Here is a 17755-nt window from a genome sequence, read left to right on the forward strand (position 1 = left end):
TTTGGGGTCAGGCCAGGGGTTCTCGGTGTGGGGATGCGCAATCGCTGTGGGCTGCACCTTGGTGTTAACAATTAGAGCAGGGGTGTAGAGCAACGTTGTGTATCTGCCTCCCACAGACAAGGCTTTGATAAGCCCTGACATACCAGATCAGCCCTATAAAAATCTACAGAACCGAAAATGTTTCACGTCTCCATAAAAACATTCAGCCATATGCTGGTGCCTAAATCCATATGCATACACAGCTGATGTGCTCCAGCGTGGGGGAGTAGGGGAGGAGGGAGAGGTGCGGGAATGGCCCAAGACAAAGAAATTGGGAGGCTCCTGATACCCTGGCACACCGCCGGTATCGCCGGTCTGGGGTGGGTGTGCTGAGCTGGGATCTCACCCACCTCCCTCCAGCCAGGGATGGTGCCCCAGGCCCCGTGCTCAAGCCCTCCCCTCACTGCCCCGATGCTAAAGACAATCAACCCGATGCCTTCGAACCACTCACGCTGCTGCTCTCCCCTGGCTGCATCCCTTCTCCCCATCCCTGTCCTCCTCCCTCCGTCCATCTGCCCGTCTCTCTGCAGGACCCCATCCCTCTGAGAAAGGCCAGGCTTGTCTCCTCTCTTCCCGGAGATGGCCACCAGCCTTTTTGCCTTCCAGCCTGAAAGAACAGAGCCAGAATTCATCCTTGGAGCGCTGAAACTGGACACCATTTTATCAGTGGCCTGGAATGGGAAATTGGAGCCTGGGATGAGAGAATTGAATAACTCGAGCTTGTTTTCATTTCATGTTTAATTTCCTGCAGGCTTAGCTCAGTCTTTCCGCTGCTTCCACCAGCCTCCCAGGGTTTTATGGGGGAAAAGGGATCAAGATATATTACTTCTTGCTTTGCTTTGCTTTCTTTCTTTTCTTTTCTTTTCTTTTTTTTTTTTTCCAGGGCGGTGATTTTGCTACGGCCGAGTTTGACATTTCCCTTTCGCTTTCAAGCCTCCGACTCATCACAGGGTCATCACCAAAAACATTTCATTAATGGGCCTGGCAGTCATGAGGCCATCTCTGGGAGGGCTGAGGGGTTCTGTGCCATGCACAGGGAAGAAGCCACGTGTGAATACACGTTTGTGGCTCCCGTGGTTCTCTAGTGCCACCTCCTTGGTCATCTGCTGCAAGAGAGATGCTGCTCAGGAAATTGTTGCTGGTACCGAGCGGGAGCTCTTTTAGGGGTTCTGCAGCCCCACTTGTGGAAGATGAGGAAAAAGGAATGGGAAACAAACCATGCAGAGCTGCCTGCCCCTCTGCTTGGCTTACCTCAGCCTTGCAGGCACCTGAAGCTTGACCTCCATGAAATCATGTCAGGACACTCACCATCCCTTCGAGGACAACAACTTCCATTGGAGAGGGGCTGCTGAGCCCCTCTTCAAAGCCCTTGGGGCTGCAGGAGGTGTGTGTTCAGACACCCCACAGCAGCCAGAACCCCTCTGCCAGCTTGGCAGAGAGTGTCTGAGTCCATCGCAGCTATTTGGTTTGCAGGAGGAGCAAAGTAAGGAACTCGTGGCTTATTTGTGGTATCCACCCTCTGCCTCAGCCCTGGTGGGGTCCTTTTGCTTCACCATTGGTCTCTGGGGCTGCTGCCCCATGGCCTTGCCCACTCTGATGCTGATGGCCCTTGAGGGTGGCCTGGGGAGGTCCCCACAGAGCAGAGGGGTGGGAGGAGAACAAAAAAAATGAGCCTAAACAAGCTAGAACACAACCCAGAGCTGAAGACAGGTACTAGGGCGATTCCACTGAGGCTCTGGCCTCCTAAAGCTGCCCTGGTGGGAAGCGCAGCCCCACGCCATCAGCAGAAGAGCCCTTGTGCCATCCCAGGCTGTGTCCCCACCACACCGAGGCTAAGCATCTCTCCAGCCAGCCCTGGCACCCTGGTAACACACTGCTTGCTCCTACCTGGGGTACCCCGTACCCCAGCTGGTGTGAGCCTGGCTGGTTCTGGCTCCCCAGGCATGAGGAGGCTGAAGAGCCCTTCGTGGGGAGGTGGTGGTGGCTGGGTGTCAGCCTGCAGGGACAGGGTCCTCCTCGCCACAGCTAGGGGTAGGGAGCTGAGTGAAATGCACCCTGGGGTAAGTGCTCGAGAGGCCAGGCCACTCGGACAAGTCCTTCAGGCGCTGTGTCACACGAGCCCTGTCATCGCCATCCTGAGCAAGATGTGGGCTCAAGAGGAGAAGGGAGGTTCTCGGCTGCCCGTGATTATCTCAGGGCAGGGTGAAACCCAGATTCCCTCCTGGCTGCTTCCGCAGCATTATCCAGCGGTAAACTGGGGGTAAAAACCAAACAAAGCCAAAACCCTGAGCTTCTGAGTTGTGGCATCTGCCTCACCTGCCCTGGCTCTGTGAATCAGCTCCAGCTTGGAGGCGAGGAGCAGGAGCTCAGCACCCTCCAGCACCTTGTTCTCATCCCCCAGCGAAAAGAATTTCACACGCTGTGGGGTCGGAAACCCGACGCTGCGCCTGGCCTCCTCCCAGGAGACGCCATCAGCACCTGTGACGTGTCCCTGGGAAAGCAAAGGCTGGATCCGGCGGCAGAAGTAAAGAGCCGAGGTCGGTGGAGCTGCCATCCTCCACCCGTCTCCCCCGAGAGCCGCGTCGCTTTCTACTGGAATAAAGAGAAACAGCTGTGGGCAGGAAGAGCACGCCAGCCCTGCCAGCCAAGCGAGGCAAGCAGACCAGGAAAATCCTGCTGGAAGTAAATGCGCGAGGATGCTGGCCTGACTGCTTCAACCTTTTGCAGTGACTACTTGTAAAGGCAAGAGCAGAGGGTGGCTGAGCTGTGGGGCACCTGGGAGTCTTCCTGGTGTAAGAGATACAGCTGGATGTTCTTGATACTGGGGTGGTGAGGTGCTAAATGTCTGCAGGTGGAAGTCCTGGGATTAGCTAGAGTGGAGAATCGAGAGCCTAAGCTCCAGCGGGACCTTTGGTGGCCATCAAGGTGTGAGCTGTAGATGTTCACTCCGAGGGACGATGCTCCTTTTCACACACGCTTCTGAGCTCTGCCAGGCTGTCGGTTTAATCTTGAGCAGCACTTGGAGACTGGCTCATTCCTTCAGTGGGGAGCTCACTTCCAGGTCATTTTGGGGAAGCCAGTTCATGGGAGCTGGCTCCCGTGTGGGTGGAAGGGGTTGAGACTCTCCTGCTCCTCACGAGGTGGTGGCACCATTATTTTTTTGCTCCAGATCACCAGGCTTCTCGCAGCCTCGGCACTGCTTAGGCAAGGGGGCAACAAGAGCTTCCTCTCCTGTGTCACACTCTGTGTTTCTGAATGTCCCAGTCACCTCTGCCTCCCCGTCTCACCAGAAAGAGCCTGCTGGGCTTGCTGATGGCTCACCCACCCCTCACCCAGCCCCAGGCACATCCCCCATTACCTGCACACGAGCCTCGGTGAGGTCTGTCCTCATGGCCAGCTGCTCCCTGGCGTAGACGTCCGGGTAGTGGGTTTTCTGGAAGACCTTCTCCAGCTCCTCCAGCTGGTAACTAGTGAAGGTGGTGCGGTTCCTCCGTTTTTTGCCCTTGTTGCTCTCTGAGTCGGCCTTGTCCATGGGGCTGGGGAGGTCCGTGCTGGCCCTGTCCTGGGGCACTTTCACCCCGGCATCCTTCACGCTGAGGTAGCTGCTGTCCATTCCCGAAGGGTCGGAGCTTGGCTGCAGGTCAGCCTCTCCCAGACTGCTCTCCTTACCTATTCGGGAGGGAGGGGAGAGGAGGGTGGGTTTGAGGGGGATGGGGAGGGGGAGAGAGGGAAGGAAACAAATGTAAATCTATCAACCAATTAATTAACAGGCAGTGACTTACAAGAGCTGTTCAGTGAATCAGGAGGTGAATGCTTCAATCTCTGCCCAGAGTGGTTAGGTTAGTAATTCCTATCCATGCTGCCCTTACCAAGCCCAGGGATTGTGCCAACTGGCTAATCTTTTTATTATTATTATCATTTTCTTTCATATTATCTCTTTTTTTAAACATTCTCAGTCTAAGGATCAGTGTTTTTGGGAAGGAGCTCCACCATCTAGTGATGTCCCCACTGAGAGCTTTCCCCCAACTATGTCATATCCAGGGTCATTAATGCCAGCTCAGGCATCTTAGCCTGTATCTTTGGAAATTCCTTTTTTTGTTGTTGTTTTTGTTTTTTTCCAACACTCATCCCACGTTACAACATCCTTCCACTTTGTCCAGGTAGTAGAGAGGGGTCAAAGTCAGACCTGGGGTGAAGGCTCCGGAGATGCAGGAGCTATCTGCCACTACCACCCTACCGTGTTTTCAGATTTATTACTTTCTCTCACTTTGTGCCCTCAGGCTTTGGAGAAGCTCCCCGTAAAGCTCAGCAAAGCCTGATGTTGTGTATCTCAACGCTCTTTATTTTGATCCTTAGGAATGTTTTTGCCAAGATTTGTGCTCCCAGGTGTCCAGGGCAGTGATGGCCACCCTGCCTCCTCTTCACACCTGTGCTCTCCAACCTCCTCCATTGCTCCTGCAGGATGTTGGCGGACAGTCCAAAGTGGCGAGACAGTGCTCTGCCCCACACCTTGGGTAAATCATATGCTACGGCCAAGATATTTATTATTTTCAAAACTAATGGTAATAAAACAGTTCCAAAACATCTGCAGCAATGGACCTACGGATGCCACCTATGAGAGTGAGTAGAGACGGAGTAATAAATAAATAAAACTAGGTGCATGCCACCTACGAGAGTGAGTAGAGACGGTGTGAAAAATAAATACAACTGCTGCAAGAATTCTTTATTTCCTCCTTTCTCTTATTTATTATTTACAGTGCCAGGAATCTCGGTGCATTTTGCTCAGCCTTTGTGCCGGCTGCCTCCCCAGCCTCCAGCTCCCCACCGACTCCAGCAGCAGCAAACATGAGACCTGAGACTTTTCCTGGGGAGCTCCTCTGCCATTTCTTATCTGCTGAGGCAGCTCAGCAAACCGAGGAATGCTCCACACAAACACACACGCACGGGAATGAGCTGCCTCCAAGAGCAGGGCGGTGGGATGGGGAGCAGAGAGAGGACAAGGAGCGTCCACCCTCGACTGAGCATCCCGAGGAGTATCCCTAATTCCTTAGGAACGGGCTCCCTGACCTCCAGACAGGCATGCCAGCTGCTTGAAGTGCAGCAAATCGCGCACATCTGCATGTGGGTATGCCCAGACTTCCTGTAACTGGAGATGGCCTCAAAGTTCCATGTGAAGTTTCGGGGTGGCTGTTTCTAATCAAGCCTAGGGAGACCTTGAGTGACATGTTGTGAAGATCTCCAGGACGAGGAGGTAACGTGAGCATCGCGAGCCCCTCCAGGCCTCTGTTTGGATTCACAACCTGTATCTGTTCGGTTCCTGTAGCGAGATATATTGTAAGGGTGATCATATAAAATCTTCGCTATGTATGATCTTATCCGTGAAATTCAACTCGGAGTGAAGCCAGCTTGGTGCATCCACGTGCTGAAACCATTATATTTATTCCCGCACTGCCTGCAGCATCTTTCTGCCTCCTGCTCGTCATCGCAATGCAGGCTGTCAATATCGGGAAAGCAGCCACGTTTTGGGTGACATAGGGTAAAACAGAGCGGCTGGATTTTAGAAATACAAAGACCCACATCTTGAGGTTTATTTCTCTGCGCTCTCGCAGTCTGCGGATGCAGAGAAGAGTTTAGAGACTGATACTCACAATTTTTTAGCTGCATGTGGCACCACTGATTTTTTTAGCGTGGTCAGATGCTTAACCACACCTTCACTCTTGGACTGAACTGAAGCGTAAAACTGGGCAGCAGTCATCCCAAATACAGGTGGTAGAGGTCTACATAAGACACGAGCCATCAGCATCGTTGTGGCAGCCACGGTTACATTTGCTGCTAAGCAGAATCTGGTCAGAGCATCTCCGTTTCAGCTCCGAGTAAAGGATGAACCCACCGCCTCGTGCCCAGCCTGCCAGCAGTTCCCTTGAGTTTGCAGAAAGCAGAGCTGGTTCCCATGGGAAGGCACATCTGTCCCAGCCCGGGAGCTCATATAGTTGATCCTACAGAACCTGAAGGAAGGCTGGACCATGCTCCAGGCAGCTCCTCTTTCCTTCTACTGTGCTCCTCCTGACAGCACCTGGGTGTCCACATGTGCATCCATTGTTGCTTCTCCTCTTGCTTTTTTCCTAAACCAGCTTGCTTTTTCTTCTTTTTCTCCCACAAAACAACCACCTGCTTTTGAGGGCACGTGTGGCTTTAGTGTCCGATCAGCTGCATTCACACACCCTGTGGCTACTTGGGGACGGCTCAGTGTGGACTGCACAAAAGCAACAGGCGCTGCCTGCTCCTCTTTCATGTTCTTTAAAGGCCACTAACAAAACTGGCTTTTGTACAAACAAATCAGCACGGAAAACTCTGGATAGAAGCTGTGGTGAGAGGAAAAAAAGCACCGTTTATGCCCCAAGTCCTTCTTACGTGGCACGTTCCTTTGAGCAGCAGGAAGGAGCTGACTAGAGACTTTTGAAGGCACAAAAACCCTTCCAGCAACCTGTCGTAATTGCAGCTGACTTTGTGGCAGCCAGAACGCAATACAGGGTGAGAAAATGTTCTGTTGTTGCCTTCACGGGGAGAAAATGAAACCACCCGGCTGGGTACTGTGGCTTCCCCGCCACCAAACTCCATCTCCTCCAGCACCTCCCTCTCATCTCCAGCACATCTCCCCTGCAATTCCCACCCAAGGCTGGGTGAGAGGGAGGTACAAAGAGCCAGGTGCAACCTTCCTTGGTCTCAACACATGTTGTCTTCCTCACCAACAAAGCACCACCAGCCGTGGCGCGTGACAGCAGATCCAAAGCAGCCGCCTCATTAGAGGAGACGGACGCGAGGGCAAAACCCCCTGAAGGCTGCTGAGCCTTGCTCCCGTGTCTGGCCGTGGTACGGCTTCATTCCCTGCCAGCTTGGAGGGTGATTCAACCCATCCTGCGTGCCTGTGCCGGCCCGGGCAACATTCACCTCCATTGGGTCCGTCGGTCTGTCTCACTCTGAGTTCTTCTCTCTGTCCGCTCTAACCAAAGCGACTTGGAGGCGGCGGAGGCGAGCGACACATTGCTGAAGTTCAGCTGCCTCCCAGAGGTGACTTCCACTTGCCTGCTTCGTGCTGCTGGGGACGGAGAGGCTGGAGTCGTAAACCCGAAACGCCCTGGCGGAGCAGAGGGGCAGGAGGAGGGAGATTTAGAGCCACTTCGCCAGAACTCGGCCAACCTCTGCATTTGTGGTTCAAATTAGTGACAGGAGAACTTTGAAAAGACAAAGAGGCAGCTGAGCGGGCTCAGGACGTCGTGTCTCAGGAGAGATTTGGGTGCTACAATTTTCACTTGGGAATTGGGAAGCTGGAGTGATGGGAGAGCTGGAGTGAAAACAAAAAACACCTAGAAGTTGGCTGAACCTCAGTGAACCACAGAAAGGGTTGAGTTTAAACACGGGGCCAAAGTTTGGGCCAGGTTCTTTTAGCAAAACAGTTCTGCCATTCTTCAGTTTTATACAGCTGATTAGTACAGAAAGGCACGGATGAAGGAAGGAAAAACATCCAGCCATCCCCAAACCCGCTTGTTATTGGAAGCGAGGCTAAAACTTATTTTTGCACACTGCAAAACTCAAGACTGGCCAGGTTTGGGAGTTGCTAATGTCCCTACATAGCTGTGCTGTGTGGCCCGGCCATGAACCACAGCGTGTCTCTGCTATAACTGGGGAAAACGGGCAAAGAAAAGAAAATCTGCCTAAGACTGGCGTGCCTGGAAACTCCAGATGCCCCTTCCCCAGTCTAAACAAATATTTAAATTACTCGGAACACCACAATCTTCTTCTACGTATCCCCAAAGAGCATCTTAAAGCATCTACAGAAAAGGTCTCCGTTAACCTCTGCGTTAGAGGTGGGTATTTCAGCTCCAGTTAAACTGAAGTTTAATAAACCCTTGGCCTCCGTAGGATCCCTCCAGACCCTGCCCCAGCCTGGCTCCAGGACTACCCTCACCACCGGCATCTGCCACCGAGGTGCGGAACCACCACTGCCGCCTCCAATGGGAGCCCACCACCAATTGAGGCTCCACCAGCTCGCATTTCTTCTTCTTGGGGGCATGAAGATGACAGAAAGAACGTCTGAAACTCTTCTTTTTTTCTCCTCGGTCCTGAAATGTAGCCCTGAGCTTAGTGCACTTTTATCTCTGGAGGGTTAGCTCCATGTCCTTCATCTCACAGCAGAGAGAAGGTGCATGATCCCTGTGGGACTTCAGGAAAATACTGGGAAAGTCTGCTTGCTTCACGGTTTAAGCACAATATTTTCTTCATCAAAAAAAAAGCCAACATAGGTATGTTCAATAATCTCCTCTAAATGAAGTTTTGACAGCTTATGAAGGAGTAAAACCAGAACTGGATGACTTGGGCAATTATTCTCATGAACTATTGGATCTTAGAAAGAAATTCTTCAGTCTGAGGGTGGCAAGACTCTGGCATAGATTGCCCAAAGAGGCTGTTGCTGCCCCCTGCCTGGAGGTGTTCAAGGCCAGGTTGGATGAGTCCTTGAGCAACCTGGGCTGGTTAAGGGCGTCCCTGCCCATGGCAGGGGGGTTGGATTGGATGATCTCTGAGGTCCCTTCCCACCTAAGACATTCTAGGATTCTATGATTTGTGCAAGAGCCCAACCACATGGTTCACAAACGAAAGGGATGAAAACAATTTATAGAAGCAACGAGGCAAAGGTTTATTGATAACGAGGCACTGAGAGGAAATGGGATGAATGTGCCCAAGATTCCGCTGGTAAATGCACAATGAATAACGTTCGCAGCCAGCAACCTACGCTCTTCATTTTGGGTTGAGAATAGCAAGATGTGGGGCAAATGACAGATATTAAGAATAAAAAAAAATGGCCACTAGGTAGCAGTGAGCTAGATTGTGTGCTCTTACTTGCAAAATGGGAGATAGGTATTACTCAAAGGGTGAAATGTGTTTGTCAAGTTATTCAGCGCACTGAACACTCTGAGCTCGGGGAAGGGGGACTTAGTTTCATTTGGGAACTACTTCACCTCACAGCACATTTAATTGTCACTGTTGGCCTCAGCTATGCCTCTCAGATGCCCCAAATCATGCAATACCTTGGTATTTTGGCCTCCCTGTCCTTATCCAGAGCTCAGCTCCACTGCAAGCCTGACGAGCTTGACAGTGCACAGGAAAGAAAAAGACATCGTTAGATTTTTTTCAGACACAGAGAAAACAAATACGTGCTTTGTTTCAGCTACATTCTTGGAAATGGCTTAATTGATTCAGATGAACTTTAAAAAATAAAATAAAATAGTATTATAAAAACAGCCAGAGGCAAACAACTGCTGTGGGAGCTTTTACGCCAAATCATTAAGTTTTGATTAAGTTAGAAGCAACTGGGGGCAGGATTTTGGTAGGAAGTGTCAGGCAGTAGACACAAACACCAGTTGACTCTGGTAACATGCTTCCTAATAGAGAACAAAAAAAAATCATCACTCTTGGAAGCAATGAAGCTCCTGGAGCACCACTAATCCTCAGCAGAACCGGATGATTATGTGAAAGACGATGACCATGACAATCAGCCTAAATTAAAAGCTGCATCCACATCAGCCGAGCTCGCGCCCGCTTTTGTGTTTGTTTCCAGTTAACATTCCAGGGTGGGATCATATCGACACGAGTGACTGTGAATGTCAAGTAAACGCTAGCAAGTATTTAGAGAAATGGGCTTTAGGAACTCACAAAAAGGAGTATTTGCCCCAGAAACCTACCTCTGCCAGTGTTGCTCATCCAGCCAGGGGAAAGGTTCTTATCTCATGTGTCCACCATGTCCCTACCTACTCTCCACCACAGATCTTCCAGCTCCCTGCTCCTGGCACCGGCCGACACGCACGCACAAGGAGGAGATACACAGTCGAAGGTAAATAATGGGGCTCCAAACTACGAAACTCCTTCAGTGGACACAGCTTGTAGCTTCCAACAAGCTTGTAGGTTTTCAGGCCAAGGTTTTAGAGGAAGCTGTGGAAGCTTTCCATCCTGGAGCAGGTCAGAGAGCCCCTGTGCTGTTCCTAGAGGCTCACCTGCAATTAGGAATCCTCCCAGCATTTGCACCTCGTGTCCTCTGTTTTCCCAAAGCAAAGATGCAGCTTCCCAAATCGACTTAAATCACAACGTTCTTCCCCATTGACTCCTCCTCCCCCAGCTGAGGATAGCACAACTGCCGTACAGCCCAGTTTGCTCCAAGCTATTGCACATACTGGACTAAATAACCTTCCCATGTAAGTAACTCCTTTGTAAAACAACTCCCAGCTGAAAGGGAGTTGTGTAACTTTGTCAAAAACGTGATCTGGAGTAAACAGAAAGGGGAACATTGGTGCTCCATCTCCTATCAGCAAATGGACTGAGATGCTCATATGCTACAGGAAGAAGCTCTATAGATCATTAACAGTCGGGGAAGGTCTGGAAGCCGGTGTCTCATCTCCTTATTTAATGGGTCTTGCCCCTGAGGAGAAAGCTCTCCCAGGAGAGCTGAGGGTTGTGGAGCAGAGATGTTCTCACTTCTAGCAAGTCTTTGGTGTCTTCACAGCCTGGTTTCATCAGCTTGCCCTGGCTCCCAATCAGCACATCTGGGTGAGCCAAAGAGACCTGCTTGGCCCAAGGCATCCCTGCAGAACCAGCCCCTGCTCAGCCTCCTGCCAGCAGAACCCTGGCCCATACTGGGAGAGAGAATGTCAGGACAACCCATTCAGCCATTTACACACTCCTAATAATTTCAATTCAGGCCATTTTCATAGATCTCATCTATGAAATGTAGATGGCTCAACATCTACAGCTGTATTTGGCTTCCCTTGTAACTCCTCCTGGACCACGAGCCACTGGCCTCTTTCACGTTAACACATGGATGCGGTCACCACTAAACACCGTGGCTCATCTGCTTTGGGTTCCCAACCTCTCCATCTTCGTGGGACAGGGAATCAGATGGGTTTCCCCACATCAGAGAATGTGCATCTTTCCTGGGGCAATACTCACATTTGTTTTTCTCTAGGAAAATACCCGAGCAGTTCCGCTTCGTTATTTCGCAGAGCCCAGCCCATGCCAAATAGCCTTAATTTATGAACCTCTTCAAGGAGCGTGCTATGTTTTCCTGGGTAATGTCTGAAAAGGAGAATTGGGGTCAGACTGCACTTTCCATTTCTCTGAAAGTCGTTAAAATCAAGAGAATATACGAAGCGCTGAATTAGTCGTGGTCGTTGAGGAGCAGCACTGGGAGACCAGCTTGTATAAATAGAGGCATCTAGTCCAAGTGTCATGCAGTTGGCTCAAAAGCCTCCTCTCAGCACCAGCCAAGCTTCCCCTCTCCATCATCCATAGGATGCTTGGGTACACCTCCTGTTGCATCTACACGCATCCTACAAACCTGCCTCAAAGCCTCTGCCTTGTTGGACTCTCCTTCTTGTCAAGGTCCCCAAATATGGTGAAAAATTCATCCCTTAGAAGCTTGGTTGCAATCACAGTCTCTTGGTTCCTTTTTGGGTAAGCTTTGGGTCATTTTCTAAAGAAATCCATAGCTACCAACAAATATTGTCTGGCAGATTCCATCTCAGGCAGAGGCCCAACAACATCAACAGCGACGAATCGCAGCTAGGTCCCCAGGAGACACTGCTCAGTGAGGTTTCTCCCCATCTTTGGGGACCCACTTTTGAAACACAGCACATGCAAGAAAATGCATCACATTTCCTGTAGCAATTTTCCATCATCTGTCTGCATTTTTCTCAAAGCCAGTTCTTTTTTTTTGGCTTGACTAAGGATTTTGCAACCTCAAGATGTCCAATGGTTTTGACATCATAGCGAAACCTCAGAATCTCCTTTTTGAGTGTTTCGGGTATAATGAGCTCTCATGAATACTCATCACCCATTGTTTTATTTCCTCATTTCTTATACAACATTTCAGTTTTAAATTCCAAGCTTTCCCACCATGACCAGACAGCTTTTGCCCTGCTACTCTGAAGAGGGCCCGTATTCGAAAGCAGACATGGTTGCCAGATGAGAGTTGGGTTGGTTTTTTTTTCAGTTCACACCTTGTTTTGATACCAGCAGCCTTTTTGAGGGACACTTTTAGCTCCTTGGACTCTGCCCTTGCAAACCTACATTCACCGAATGAAGCCGGAGCGTTTTCATTCCTGCAGACTGCGAAAGAAAGGAGGGGAAAAAAAAAAAAAAAAAAAAAAAAGACAGCCTCGATCTTTTCTTGCTGTCCTGCTGAGGAAGATGTCTGCCTTGAAAAAAAGCATTTGAAGGAGGTGTGGGCCTTTGGAGACGACGGTCTCCTGCCGGCGCTGTCCCCACCCCAGAGGCAACTCCACCTGTGTCCAACTGCTTCAGCCCCTCTGCTCTGGCCACTGATGGAGATTTTTCTTCTCACAAGGAGCATGTGGAGCTTTTGTAAGCCCAAGAGCTCCAGTAGCAGGATCCCTGCCCCGTGAGGCCGGGCACGCTGTCGGTGCACTGGGGAGGGGCTGCCCTCCCTCCGGGTTCAATTATACATCAGCTGCCTCCAGCCCTCGACAGCGCTTTTTTAAAATGAGCAGCTCCTGTGCAAGGGTCTCCTGTATGCTGGGATGTCCTTAGCAATGGCATGGGAACCGGGTGGCCATGCCAGCTCTGTCAGTCCCTGCCTCACGCAGGTGATGGGAGACCCACGCGACAGTTTGCCGCGGACCTGTGCAAACACGAAAGCCATATCCACCGTGGAAACCAAAATGAGCCTAGTAAGGCACATCCCAGATATTATCTATTAATGATAAGGCACAAGCACCCTTTGATTAATACATTACTACACGGCGAAGCTCTTGCTGCCCTTTTTTGCTAACCAGGACAACAGATGGAGTCCAAGGACTGGCTACAAGCTCGAAGAGACAGCTCGGGGGCCTTGCCCATGGAGGCAGGCGCTGCAAACAGATTGCCCAAGCCTCTTTCTTTCACATGAGCCACATCTTCAAAGAAAAACACCACAGGCTGAAAGGCCTGGTGCTCAGCGACCAGGTCCCAGCTACAGCGATGCACATGCTGAGTCTCAGTTCATCTCCCACCTTGGCTATGCTGAGCATTTTCCTGCATAAAATCAGTCTCCCGCACGTGTTTTTCCCATCAAGGATGCTCTTCCTCAGTTCTTACCTCCTCTCATACCCATGGGGTGGCTCTGTTTTGGATTGTCCCATCCTCTCACAGGCAACAAACCCCTCTTGCTGCTTCGCTTCCCCTGTAGCCCTCCCTCTGAGGCAGACCACTGCCAAACGGAGATAAATGGGTTGTTCAACCAGGAACTCCACATTTTGCCACCAAGGCCAAGGAAAAGGGGATTTCCAGTGCAACCAGCCACAAAAGCACCCTTTCCATAAGCAAGCTAATTAAAGGTTATAAGGGAAGGGCGGGGTTCTCTGAACATCACCTTAATATCCAGCCCTGGGTACCACAAAGCCTTGCTGCAGCCTCAGCTCTGACTCAAAACCAGCATTACCCTGCTTTGCGTGTGCAGCTTCAGGTCCCCCTGCTTCCTGAGTCAAGTTTGGGCCTTTTGGTGGGTTTTTACTTTACATTTATAAAGACGCTCTCTGTGGATATTTCCTCACCCCATCAGAGCCGCGGTTAACTGAGTCACAGCACTCACGTTTGATGCTGTAGCCAGTCCCCCATTGCTTTCCACTCTGCTCCAGTCCCTTTTTCTAATAGCTTGAAGTGGCACAAACTGGATGGAAATACTCTTCTCTCTGGCACAGGATGCTTTATACCTATATAAAGCAACCAGCTTCCCTCTCTTCCAGCGGCAGCTTTCTGACTTCTGTTCAAGAGCTGAAATGCAATATTTAAGCTCTGTCATAAATCCCACAAACTTCACGGAGCATTTCTGGCCTCCTGCACAAACTGCCTAAGCGTCTAGCAATTGGTCCATCGGCTATTTGTCTTGGAAGTCCTCGCTGGCACCCAGTAGACGTGAGGAACAGAAAATGTCTGCAGGTCGTCTGCCAATTTAGGTGGGTCTCTTCTTCCTCTTGCCTTCTAGCATTTGGCTGTGTCCTGTCTAGCTCAGGCTGATATCTGGCTCCAATCTGCTTACGAAGGTTCAGACCAAATCTTGATAAGCCGGGTTTATGTCTATAACGCTGTGCTTCTCAGCTCTCAGGTATGGGTCCTTGCCACAGCTGTGCTCCTGACTCTGCTCCAGGATGAGGTCTGGGCATGCACGATTCCAGGGAAGGCTGGAAAAGAACCCTGCAGTGCTCCAGAAAGTCCTGTGGCCTCCTGAACCGAAGACCAGCACACTGGTTGAGGCTGCAGAGCACACCCCTTGCCCTGGCGTTTGGCCTCAGGCTCTGCCCTCTGAACAAGTGCTGCAGAGCAAGGCTCTGTCTGGCTGCTCTTTCCAGCTGGCCACGTGGTGGGAACGGACAAGCATCAGCCTCCCACGGGGTCCTTTCTCGAGCGGAGTCGCTGAGGCTGGAAAAACGCAGCGCTGTGGACCTCCTCGTGCCTGTGTCACAGACTGGATATGGCCAGTCCTATGGGTGACCCAAGCCCTGCCTGGCTGACCCATCATCCTGAGGCCAGCTCCATGCCCAGCTCATGCTGGGGAACCTTCAGTTCCCTTTCTGAGACAATTTTCTTCTTTCGGAAACCTTGCTGTGGCTCAGGCCTCCTGTTACATTTCAGGCTGAACTACTTCTCATTTCCCCTGTTTGGTGAGACATCACCTGGCCTGTGTCACACACGTTCCTCAGCACCTCACAGAGACAGGCTCTTGCAGCTGGGTCTTCAGATCGCTCTGGGCACTGTCCCAGCACATCTTCTGGTTGTCTTCAACCCTTTCTGGGAGAATTCCCCCTTATTGCCCTCTTTTCCTGTGCAAGAGTTTACAAGTTCGGTTTTCTGCAGTTTTCAGACTTCTTTCCAAAGAGTTTTCCCCCAGCCTCAGCTTAGAGCATGTCTATCAGTGACTAAACCAGTTTACCTTTCAGGCTCCATCCCCAGCTGAAAACCCTCTTGCCTTACAGCTAATGAACACTATTTGTGCTAATCAAGAATATATTTAGAAATAATGCTGAGTCAACCAGCTGTTTCCAGCAAGCAGATTAACTGCAACAGGATAAACCCTTAAGCAGCATCTTCACTAAAAAAAAATTACATTTATCAGATATCAATGGGCATTTAACTGCTGAGTGAGACGATGCAATGGTCTTTGAGCAGTGCAGATAAGGAGAGACCATAGCTCATGACATAGCAGCTTGTCATGTCTAAATCCTGCTAGGACCTGAAGATAGCAGCTACTCAGTGTTGACTCACAGCTATCCTCAGCAGAGAGGTGAAGAATTTAATGCTGGTAGATTCATACTTATATAGTCCATAAAATCAGCTGCAGACGACCTTCCATAATAGTGCTGGGTCTGCCACTGCTCATCACCCATCCAAGATAGCTCCTCTTCTTCTTCCCTGCCTCTTTTCAGTCATCCCTGTTCCTTCCCCCGCTTCATGACCCATCTCTCTTTAATCAAAAAAAGGCCCTAGAAAGATTGAGGTGATTCCAGTAGCTTTTTCACATCATATCTACTTATGTGACAGTCAGAATATGAAGATAGTTTGCTAGCATGAATGAAAACACAACTGAGCAGATTCACTAGTATGTATAATAATATTGGTTTATCTGAATTTACACAGAAGATAAAACTGTCACTTATTTAACATACATAAGTAGTTTTCCTCCTTATGAACTTTCATTTACAAGTTGAGGCAGCTGAGAGACAAGCAACTATGTTAAATTACTCTAACACCTTATTCATATTAAATGTTCCCATCCCTCTCTTCATAAATGTTTCTCAAGTCATAGAGGTCCTGTGTTAGCTGTGTTGCTGCTCAGCCTTCTCTTAATCCAGAACTCTCTCTCTTTTCCTTTTAAAAATATATCTAGATGAAGATACTAGATCTATGTTTACAAGCTGATTAACAATTGAGGTGGACGTTTTTTTTTTTCCCCTAGGTGTGTAGGAGGAATACCTCAGAAACATACGGGGTTTGGGGCAGGAATTTTTCAGCGTTTTCTAAAAAGCTGTGACCAACTCATATCTCATGTTGGCCAAGGTAGGTAGCCCACACTGACGAGCTGTTTTTTAAAGCTGAGACCATCAACAGAGATTGTCAGGTTGCCCTCACTTTGTGTACTGAGAGACCTGAGCGTATGAGAACCTGCCCACTGCTACAGGCTTCTTGCACCGAATAAGGACCTGGCTCTCAAGAAATCTAAGTTCAGTCTGCTCCAAAACCAAACACAGGTCCTCTACTCTGTGACTTTTCAGACTCTGGCAGTGGGCTCCTTCCCCAGCCTACCGAGAGCCTCCTTCTGCTGGAGCCACAGCCCTGGGAAGGTCACGCTGATGCCACTGAGCAGGGATAGCTTCACCTCACACAAGCCACTGGCAGGTTCTGAGTCTCATTTTTTCCAACTGGGAAATCGGAAGAAAATCTCTTACTGCCACAGGATGCATCACACTTTTTTTACCTGAGAAATGCTACAGCTACCCGAATAGTCAGAACAAGAAAATAAAGCGGGTGAAGGACTCCAGGGAAAGAAACTCTCTGAAGAACCGGGAACTAGGGCGGCCGAATGGCCAGGGCCGTGGCTGGAGATGTCCTTTAGCAGCAGACCTTGGCTCCAAGCCTCCCAGACACCACCTCCCTCTTACGAGGGAAACTCATCATGGCTTTGAACGCAGGGCTTGGAAAAGGAATAAATCTTCAAGATCTGAGGGCTCGAAGCCTACACATTAGCTCCCCTTAAACCCTGAGTGCATTTAACTTGGGAGGTTAGAAACCGCAGCCAAAGAAATCTCTTTTGATTCACAACTTGTTTTGAGCAGTCACCCAGAAAGCAGCCGGTGAATCACCCCAGCCGGTTAGTCATGCAACCACACCGAAAGCACACTCGAAAAGGCTGCACAAAATAAACAGCCTGCGGCTCCAGATAACACACACACAGCTCCTTGGCGCTATCTGGCATCAGCGTATATTGTTAATGGGACTCCTACACCAAACCCTTAGGAAAAGACGCACTCCGTAAGCATCTCCAAATCTCTCTCCCCATCAGTATGTTTTTTCCCCTCGTCTGCTTCGCGCCGTGCTGCTTTGGAAAACGATTAAGACTTGCGAAAAGTTTTAAGTCTCTGTTCTCTCCCTCTTTCCGCCCCGTTCTCGCTGCCGGGAAGGTCCTGCTGGCGTTACAAACGGGCGTAGGGTAGGGCTAAAGCGGAGTTAATCCCCATCAGCGGCGGGCAGTCGAAAATAAACAGCTCTAACGAGAAAAGAAATCTTCCTGCGACGAGGGAGCGGCAAGAATACAGGGGAGGGAGGCTCCCGAGCCTTCGACATGAGCGTTATAAACAGCTCGGGTCAGGAATCCTGTAAAAGCCTCCGGGGCAGATCTACTGTCCGAGGCAAGAGAAGCCCCCAAACCATCTTTTGGGAAGAGCCGCGACTGCGCAGCCGGGGTAAGGAGCGTGTGAGCCCTACCTTCGCGTCCTGCTCCCTGAGGAAATCCCGCAGGTTTCCGCGGAGGAGGAGATCCCGCACCTCCGAGTGTCTGTTCAAACAGAGGCTTAGGCAAACTCCCGGCGAGAGCTCCCTCCCCTCCCTGGGAGGGTGCCGGAGCCCTTGAATGGCAGATCTGGTGGCCCTATTGTGGAAAAGAGAGGGCGATTGCCAGGGC

The 17755-nt window shown here is 50.4% G+C and overlaps 1 protein-coding gene across 1 annotated transcript in view; it reads right to left on the minus strand.

Moving 5' to 3' along the window:
- LOC104279769 (homeobox protein aristaless-like 4) overlaps positions 1 to 17629 on the minus strand; it is a gene marked incomplete at both ends in the record, with an annotated part of 19897 nt that extends 2268 nt beyond the window's left edge. Inside the window, 3 exons of the mRNA XM_009877160.1 lie at positions 3398 to 3708; positions 8006 to 8099; positions 17560 to 17629. Of these exons, the coding sequence (XP_009875462.1) occupies positions 3398 to 3708; positions 8006 to 8099; positions 17560 to 17629 (475 nt within the window). The remainder of the gene's footprint in view (positions 1 to 3397; positions 3709 to 8005; positions 8100 to 17559) is intronic.
- Between the last annotated feature and the right edge of the window lie 126 nt (positions 17630 to 17755).

The sequence above is a fragment of the Apaloderma vittatum genome, unplaced genomic scaffold (genome assembly GCF_000703405.1).
Source record: "Apaloderma vittatum isolate BGI_N311 unplaced genomic scaffold, ASM70340v1 scaffold10639, whole genome shotgun sequence".
Lineage (NCBI taxonomy): Eukaryota > Metazoa > Chordata > Aves > Trogoniformes > Trogonidae > Apaloderma > Apaloderma vittatum.